Source organism: Oratosquilla oratoria, chromosome 1 (genome assembly GCF_046742065.1).
Source record: "Oratosquilla oratoria isolate Oo_2021 chromosome 1, ASM4674206v1, whole genome shotgun sequence".
Lineage (NCBI taxonomy): Eukaryota > Metazoa > Arthropoda > Malacostraca > Stomatopoda > Squillidae > Oratosquilla > Oratosquilla oratoria.
Genome location: NC_134777.1, coordinates 27,943,762 through 27,953,865, shown reverse-complemented (window position 1 = coordinate 27,953,865; position 10,104 = coordinate 27,943,762). Strand labels below are relative to the sequence as shown.

General features: G+C 42.6%; 1 protein-coding gene across 1 annotated transcript in view; it reads left to right on the top strand.

Moving 5' to 3' along the window:
• Positions 1 to 4,872: 4,872 nt before the first annotated feature.
• Positions 4,873 to 10,104, top strand: part of LOC143027647 (inter-alpha-trypsin inhibitor heavy chain H4-like) — a 191,203-nt gene continuing 185,971 nt past the window's right edge. The window contains exons 1-3 of the mRNA XM_076189048.1: positions 4,873 to 5,376; positions 5,887 to 6,126; positions 8,669 to 8,678. Of these exons, the coding sequence (XP_076045163.1) occupies positions 4,873 to 5,376; positions 5,887 to 6,126; positions 8,669 to 8,678 (754 nt within the window). The remainder of the gene's footprint in view (positions 5,377 to 5,886; positions 6,127 to 8,668; positions 8,679 to 10,104) is intronic.

Genomic DNA, 10,104 nt, shown 5'->3' with positions numbered 1-10,104 from the left:
TATACCTATGCATTTATTTATGTATTTTATTTGTTATTTACATTATCATATTTTTTATTTTTTATTTTATTATTAATATGATTTTTTTTTTCGCATCCGACCTAGATATGGATCAAAAGGTCTCCTGTCGGCATGCTCCGCCTTTGTAATCCTTTGTAATATATATATATATATATATATATATATATATATATATATATACATATGTGTATATATACATATATATATATATATGTGTATATATACATATATATACATATATATATATACAAATATAAATATATATACATATACACATATATATACATACATATACATACATACACACACACACACATATATATATATATATATATATATATGTATGTATATATATGCAATGCTCAGTACATCTCATCCTTGTAATTTTCACACCTACCTTTGAATGTAAGCACTCTCTTTTATTGTACTTGTACCTTTCCTACTTGTTACCAAAATTGTTTTTATATTTTATTCGTTACTGTGTGTATTTGTTTTGTATCTTATTTTACCAGAATTGTCCATGCATAATTTATTTTTGTACAATTGTTATCGTTGCTGTATTTGAGTATGTACTTTTTGTTATAGTAGTTTACTCTTGAAAATGTCTTATTCAAGGCGAAACGTCGAGCTCTTCAGTTAAAGGAAACGAAATGGAAGAATACAGAGACCTAGTTTTTGTTCACCCAGTTAATGGCAAATTTTTAATCAGAAAGATATAGAACACGAGAAGAAAGCTAAATAATTACGGCAATGCTGTCTTTTTAACTCTATGTGCATATATATATATATGATATATATATATATACATATATATATATATATACATATATATATATATATATATGCACACACACATATATATGTATATATATACATATACACACACACACACACACACACTCGGTGGCGCAGTTGGTAGAACGCTGAGCTGCCACGAAAGTGGCCCGCAGCTCCTAGTTCGAATCCTGTCCTGGGCCGAAATTATTTCGGTACTGCTGCGCTTCGGGTCGTTACTCTGACTCTCGTGGGCGGGGAGTTGGGTGTGTGTGTGTGTGAAAGGTCATAGCATTACCCATAGATCGGACCTACGAGCTCTGAGCTCTCTTCCGGGAGGGAAATAGCTGTCGATCACGAGTCCAACACGTGATCCAAAGACCAAGTGAATACACACACACACACACACACACACACACATATATATATATATATATATATATATATATATATATATATATATTATTCTTGTTATATAGTGTGTATAATATATGGACTACAATAAAATACAGCTCATTATATCTATTTATGTTAACATTACTCTTGGCAATATTAGAGAATATCATAAGACCTTGAGGGGCTCATGCCTGAGCTGCAAGAAATATAGACCGCAGAAGCAGTGTGGGTACGAAGGTGTCAACTGAAACACTTGTATGAGAGTCTGTAACGTCATTTCATACGGTTAGGTGACATTTCATCACTTGTCATTTAATCACCCGACACATCATCTCACGACTTGTGGTACTTACTTGCTTTGTGGTCGATGAACCCGTTCCTTTGGTTGCTTCTGGGTCAGTCTTTACTCCTCCTTGGAACACACACAGCACAGTCTCTAAGCTAATTTCCCTATCTCCTAACTTCTAATACTAACCCCTCCCTTCCTTGGTGGGTCCCCGTCCCTTACACTCACATTCACACCTCCATACACCCGCATTCCTTGCTTGGTACTGCCGACCCACTCTGACACGCTGGTATTCCTCATCAGGGTATTAGCACGCACTCAGTGGCACCTCCAACACAGTCTGGAGGCACAGATCTCCCAACGGGCGGGATGGTACAAAAAGGTGACAACATATGAACCTTTAGTCCTTCCCCGCTCCATTCCCAGAAGGGTAGAAAAGCTGCTCTTCAGGCTGCGTCTCGAGGACCGTTGTTTATGGCAACTTAATCCCCAGAGCACCACAGAAGACTTCCGGTGCAACCACGGCCGCACGAAAAATACCGACCTCCTTCATTTCCTGAGTGATTACCACCGGCATCCCCTAAAGGTCTTGCGAGCCGCCTTTGCCGCCTCCAAAGGCCATACGAGCTCCGTCAGCTACTAGAGCGTCCGCCACCACTCTAAAAACAGCCTTTCTTTTCCACTGTCCCTATGCTCCTCTAGCTACACTATCCCACTTCCTCTCTACAAGGTGTGTCTTACATAAACACCACCGCACGGGCTCAAACAAAGCCTGTGGAAGTGACATTTCACTCCCAATTTACAAAATAAATAAATAAATAAATAAATTAATAAACAAATAAAAAAAAAAATACCCCTGCACCGGGGGTGTCAACCGCCCGTCCCCGTCCGCGCCACATACACTACATTCACACCACACGCCTTTTAATCATGCGTCAGATCATTATCAGACAATTCACCACCTGACATTTCATCACCGATATATTTCACCACTGGACTTCATCACCATTACTTTTAATCAATACGACTTTTCATCACAATCGTATAACTGTAAATGGATTAAGTGATAACCTTGCAATTTTTCATATATGATAGTTAATTTTTAGAAAGGTTTACATCAACAGATAGTATTGTATATGTAAATGTTCTGTCAAGTAGCATAAAAATGGATGTTTTCTTTGAAAAATATCATAAGACAGTGCACAAGGAAAATTTGACAAGTAATAAAGAAACAAAAAATACAGATATAAGATTAAAGATTAATTTTTTTATAGCTTTACTATTAAAATAGTAAAATTGTAATTCGTAATTTATTTATTTATTTGCATGAAGAATATTGAACTGCTTTGAGATACGTGATGTTACTTGATTGCCCGAACTGATTAACAATTTGTTGTATATTTCTTTTAACAGATAAGTATTCCTTAACGGGTGGCAAAGCTGCACCAGCAATTCCTTGCATTAAATTTAATCGATGAGGAGCAATGCCTTTAAGTATTCTGTCCAAAAATGTCCATAATGTTGGATGGCTGCACTGCCTTCCATCTTGTACAATGGGTATTATTCGTCTGTTTGAAAATGTGTATGGAAGTGAAACTGTGATGTGTCGTTTACGTCTAGCAAAAGGATAAGAACAGAACAGGCTTGAAGGTGAAAGTAACTTTATTCATGCCAGAGATGATATTTATATACACTGTCAGGGGGTGCAGCCACACAAAGCACCAATCAGATGCATCCGGTTACTTCCGGTGAAAGTGGTCCGCTTAACCCATGCATGCTCCATGGCTCCCAAAATATTTAGCGCTAATATGTTATACATTCATGGTTTAAGGTTCCTGGGTTTTCTCAGATTATTTGTTTTTATGGTTGACAGATCTACTCGAGCATAAATTCTGACATTTTAATAAACTCATTACGTTTGTACTGTGTTGCATGTCCGCGATACTTTGCGTCAATAATCCACCACTGTTTGAACGGTCGTTAACAGATCTAAGTGACAGGCCTAGATCTGCTCATGAATATGTTGACACCCTTAATAAACCTACACTCCGTGAATGGTATTACATGTTTTATTGTACATTAGTTCCGGCAAATGTTTTGACACTTTCCAATATTAATCACTAATCCCCCAGTATTGGTATACATGAATAAACACCTTGTGAGATCGAAACCTTTATTAGTACTACGTTTCGCTTGTTACAGCTTTTTCAAGTACAGACATGACACACACTCTGAGCACATATAAGCCAACAGGGAAGGAACTGGGAGAGGTTATCAGGGAGGGGTGGGTGGTAGGTGGAGGGGGAGGAGGGGGACGGGTGGGACTTGGTGGAGACAAAGGAGGACATTTCGGACAGTTTGTTGAAGTGGACTAAGGGGGACATTTCATACATTTATTTAATGCGGGTAACAGATGGATTATAGGAGGGGCGATATTAAACATGCCTCTGTTCTGCTCAATGGTTTTGAAGCTTTGAATGGCGGCCGCTTCGAGGCATTTTCTCCTCATCCTATCTGGTTCACTAAACAGAAGTTCTGCGTTATCCCAATCCATCAGGTGGTCGTTGGTGTTCCGGTGGATAACACAGGCATTGGTGGTGATGTTGTTCCGGGAATCGTAGCGATGCTCCCGGATCCGGGTCTTCAGGTCACGGGAAGTCTCGCCGATGTATACTTTATCACATCCAGCACAGGGTATGCGGTAGACACCAGCGTTTTTTCCCCACATCTCGTCCTGGCTGTCATTCAACTCAGCGCTCGCAGAACTCGGACGTCTCCGCTCCAGCTCCAGCTACTCGCTAATTGCCCCTAGCATCGCCCCTAGCATCGCCCCTTTGTATCTGCACACACTTGAGTCTAACCGGCCAACTGACTCAACAGCAACGCCTACTCTCCGTAAGTACAGAAATCTCAGGGTAAACACAGACACAAAAGTGCTTAATATCCATTGATACTCAGTGGTGTACTTTACTTACACAACACTTCCGAAGTCACGTAATCGTTCTCTGTTTTCAGAGTCTTGCCTTCGCAGAAAAGAGAAAGAACACTACACATTTAGCTGTGCCTGCATCTAGATTACAGTTAACACAAGTGCTTAATATCCATTGATACTTAGTACTTTACATACACAACACTTCCGAAGTCACGTAATCGCTCTCTGTTTTCAGAGTCTTGCCTTCGTAGAAAAGAGAAAAGAGAAATAACACTACACATTTAGTCTTCGACTTGGTTATAACCAGTACACATCAACATTGCCCGCCTTCTGTATCCTCTTTTAGCGCCTTAAGGAAATTCGTGTCTTGACCGTCTTCTTCGTAGGTGCTTCTGCTCTTCCTCTTTCTCTCCTTCCCTGACGTGTCTAACTCTCGTAGATCTTACCGTCAAGCGCCCTCATCATGAGAACCAACTATCAAGTGGTTTTTGTGAGAGGCAACTCACGCCCGGATGGCATCTCGCTTGTGGACGATGCCAACCAATTAAGCGGTGTGATAGGCAGTGCTCCTGTGCGCTTTGCCCAGACGGAAGGGGCAAATGTCCTGTTCCACTTGATGGATCAGGATAGTCTCGATGCCTGCTTCGATAAGAGGACTGTGATCAGGCTGGAGAAGCTGGGTTTCTCTCCCCGTAGGGTCACACCCACCTACGCTCATGTCAGAGCGTCCATGTACGTGGGTAGGATGGTCCTTGACAAGCTCGGGGATAAGGAAGCCATTCTGTGTGACCTAAGGGAGAGGAACTCGGATGTTGACTTTGTCGATGCCTTCCGGCCTCCGGGCACTGATTTCGTCAGGATTTCCCTTAAATCTAGGTCCGACCTTGAGAAGATTCTCGGGGTAGGACTCAAGATTAGTTTCCTATATCTGCCCCCATCCTCTATTAGAGAATTCAAAAACATCCAAGTCAGGCAATGCCTGATATGTTACTCCCTCCAACATGAATCCCGATCCTGTCCTCAACCCAATCTGACTAGATGCTCCAAGTGTGCTACCGACGGACATCGGTATAGAGAATGCGAGGCAGCGAGACTCAAGTGTCTCCTATGTGGGGGAACCCACAGCGCCATCTCCAATTCCTGCCCGGAAAGGAGAAAGGCGGCTGACACAGCGCAGCCTGCTCAACCGGTGGCTAGGTCAGCTCCCAACACCCGCCCCCAACCTGCGCAACCCTCTAATCCTCGTCCTAAAACCAAAACCCCCTCCTCCTCCTCCTCCTCCTCCCCCTCCTCCTCCTCCTCCTCCTCCTCCTCCTCCTCCTCCTCCTCCACCTCCTCCACCCCCACTCCCTCCTCCCCATCCCAAGGCAAAATCCCTCAACCCCCCACCCCCAAACCCAGAACCCACCCAGGTGTAAAGAGGAGGGCTAGCTCCCCAGCTGCCGCCCCTGACCAGGAGCCTTCTTGCGCCCCCAAGGAGCAGCGGACGCAGAGGACGAAGTCCAAGCGTTCTCGCCAGGATGCGAGCAGGCCCTCCACCTGTACCGAAGTCCCTAGCATGGTTGCATCAATTATCGGCAGCACCCTGGAAAGGGAGGCAGCTGGTAATCTCCAGTGTCCTTCTGGAGACGAAAGGTGCAACCAGGCGAGGGACGCTCAAGTACTTGCTCTGAGTATTGTCTATTCGGCAATGCTCATGTCCAAGAGCAAGGAGCAGGTGCAGGAAGTGCTGTCCACAGCACTCACTCACCTGGGCTTACCTGCCTTCCCCATTCCACCTCACGTCCTAGAGGCTATTCCCTTTGGTCCCAACAACCCATCCTATCCTCACCCAGCCCCTACCCCTCCCACCACCGCTCCCACTGTTTCCACACCCCCTCCCTCTGTTTCCACACCCCCTCCCTCCTCCTCCTCCTCCTCCTCCTCCCCCACCTCCTCCTCTTCCACCTCCTCCTCCTCCTCCTCCACCTGCCCCAAGAAGGCTGCGCAAGAACCTAAACCTAACCCCAGGCTATCACGCCCCAAGTCCAGGGCATACAGACATGAATCCTACCAACGTAGCAACCGTTCACGCTCCCCAATCCTAAGCCCCCGCTCCTCCTCGTCAGGGGCAAACAAATCCTCCTCCGAGCTCCCGCGCCGTGTGGCCATACCACGAGCCAGCTCGACTGGGAGGCCTAAGTTGAACCTGACGAAACTCACAAAGGAGACGCTGCGGGACATAATCCCCTTCACCAGCACTATTCCAGACACTGTCCAGTCTAGTGGTAGTGCATCCTCCTCCTCCTTCGACAGCGAAGTGCTTACCCTCCAAGCCCCTAAGGCTAACTAAGCTTCCTCTTAAAACTCCCTCCAACTAGTAGGACTCACTGAAGACAACTATTCCTATGGATAGATTGGATTTACGTGTGTTCTACCAGAACGTCCGTCACTGGGCCCCACAAAGGACCAGCACCTTGTTAGAAATTGCCAGACACGGTCCTGATGTCATTTGTTTGACTTCGATGGGTGATCCAGCCCCCGACTCTCTTCCCAAGATTCAAGGCTTCAATACTTGGAGTCGGGGTCTTGCTTTGCACTCGGGCGTCTGTATTTTGGCCACGATAAAACGTGTATAACCGCACCAACAAGTAACACACCCCTTCACCAGCTTGACTGGTGATAACCGCAATAATGTAATAATAATAATGGTAATGGTAATAATAATGATAATAATAATAATAATAATATCGTTACTCAAACCTGACCTGGGGTAAAACAGGAATCCTCATGCCTTACCTGGGGCTAATCAGGAACGCCCTCTAAACGCGGGAAGTGAAATCTACTCACTAACCGTAAATTACACACATACACCTCTCACGAACATAGCCGCATCCCACGCACAAACATATACACTTCCTTTTTCTTCGACTAAAATTCGCTTCCTTTCTCACTTTCTCTTATACTACATCTTCTCATTTCAGTTTACCTCCCACTAAAGATTTTTCCGTTTTTCCCCCTTTCTCTACTACTACGCCTCCTACCATTTTCTAAACTTTCGTTGGTGATCCTAACCCCGCTGGTAACCCCGTTGGTAATCCCAACCTCCTAACCTCCGGCGTCAGGCGCTTCCCTCCAAGCTCCTGGTCGAGTCCTCCTATGCCATGACAACAATCTAGCCCCTAATTGCTCGCGATTCGCCCGGTGGCAATAGCCCTCTTTTATACACTACTATCTTTTCATTTTCTAACAGACGTTCTTCCCCTCCCACAAAACCCGATCCCGCGCAAGCGAGGTGGTCTTTTCTTGAATTCCAGAATTCCAGTACTTGAAAAAGCTGTAACAAGCGAAACGTAGTACTAATAAAGGTTTCGATCTCACAAGGTGTTTATTCTCACAGTCTTGTCGGCTTTTGCCATTGTGATTCATTGGTATACATACGTACAGTACATACAGTATGTGCCGTAGCTATAGTTTATAGTTTGCACGTTCGTACTAAACAATTTCCTGAATTGTACAATGGTTAGAAAAGAGTCATTATCTGATTAAGTGTCGTATGATGAAATGAGCAATGATAAACTGTCGAGGTGTTTAACTGTTTAATGATGAAATGTCTTTGTGATGAAAAGACGAGTGGTTAATTGTCGTCTGATGAAATGTCGTCTGATAAAATGACAAGTAGTGAAAAGTCGTAGCACATTCATACATAGAATTCTGTCCTTCTTGTGCTGGCTTGTAATGAATTATTGTGAAATAAATGCCAGAATTCGAATCGATTCTCGTTTAGAGCCATCAACGTGCAAAGTTTTCCTTGAATCAGGTTGACCGCAGAGAGGGAGAGTGTGTGTATCTATTTACCTAGTTGTATTTTGCAGGAGAAGAACTATGCTCATAGTGACCCGCAGTTGTATCTTTCCATATCCAGTTCTTTCTTAAAAGCCTGTATAGTTGTAGCACTCACTGTTTTCTCTTTCAATTTATTCCATGTATCTATTCCTCTGTGTGGAAAGCTGTTTTTTTTTTTCAAATCTCTTAAGTTTCTTCTCGTGTCCTCTTGTATTTCTTCTGTCCCATTTAAGTAGATCATCCCTATCAAGGATTTCCATCTCTTTCATAATTCTGTAGATGGTTATCAAATCTCCTCTTTCTCTTCTTTGCTCCAGAGTTAATAAGTTTAGGTTGTCCAATCTTTGTTCGTATGTCAACTTGCGAAATGTTGGTGCCATCTTTGTCAATGCTCTTTGAATCCTTTCTAGTTTCTTTATGTTCTTATTTTACAGGGTATCCATAGTGAGTCTGCATATTCTAATTTTGGTCTTATCGGTGTAACTAGTATTCTCTTTACCATTTCCTCGTCCATGTAGTCTAAGGCCACTTTCATTGATCTTATTAAGTTGTAGGTTTCTCCAACTATTTTGTTTATATGTTTGTCTGGTGACATGTCGTTTGAGATAATTACTCCTAGGTCTCTTTCTGAGTTTACTTTTGTAACTTCCTTTGTACCAATTTTGTATTGACCGGATATTCTAGTTATACTTTTCCAAATTCCATTATACTACATTTCTTAATGTTGAAATTCATTTCGTTCTTTTTACTCCATTTCCAGACTTTGTCCAGGTCTTCTTGAAAAAAAATTGCAACATTCTTCTTTACTTACTCTCTTCAATAGTTTCGCATCATCTGCAAAGAAGTATATATAACATTCGATTCCTTCATCCATGTCGTTTATATAAACAGCAAACATTATCGGAGCCAACACGGAGCCTTGGGGGACTCCACTTATCATGTTTACCCAATTTGAGTTCGTTTCTCTAAGTACCACTCTCATTTTTCTTCCGTTCAAGAAGTCAATTCCAATGAAGCTTTTATATAACATGATTCTATGATATTCCTCTCCTTAGAATCATGTTACATAAAAGCTTCATTTGAGAACAACATGAATATGAGTATGGGAATGTATAAATTAGATAACTTTATAACATACAAAATTATTGACAGTAGCCGGCTCAAACGCCCGGCAGTGCTGAGAGAGTGAGGTTGCAATAGATCTGTCCTAATCCCCCCTAGTATGCTTCTTTTGTATATATATTGTCACTGTTTCCTTACTCTGTACCTTTGAAAATGTCTTAAATAGACGAAAACGTTCGGTCACCTTTCATTTTATTTTCCAAGTTGTTTTAATACAGACAGACAGACAGACACACACACACACACACACACACACACACACACACACACACACACACACACACACACACTCGGTGGCGCAGTTGGTAGAACGATGAACTACTAGCATGGTGGTGCGCGTAGTGCTTGGTTCGAATCCTGCCCAGGGCCGAAATTAATTTCGGTACAGCTGCGCTTCGGGTCGTTACTCTGACTCTCGTGGGCGGGGAGTTGGGTGTGTGTGTGTGTGTGAAAGGTCATAGCATTACCCATAGATCGGACCTACGAGCTCTGAGCTCTCTTCCAGGAGGGAAATAGCTGTCGATCACGAGTCGAACACGTGATCCAAAAGACCAAGTGAATACACACACACACACACATATATATATATATATATATATATATATATATATATATATATATATATATATACTGTATATATATATATATATATATATATGTATATATATATATATATATATATGTATTTGTACGACACTGAACGGGTCCCAGTGTTTAGAGATACGTTTTATCAACCACAATGCACTTT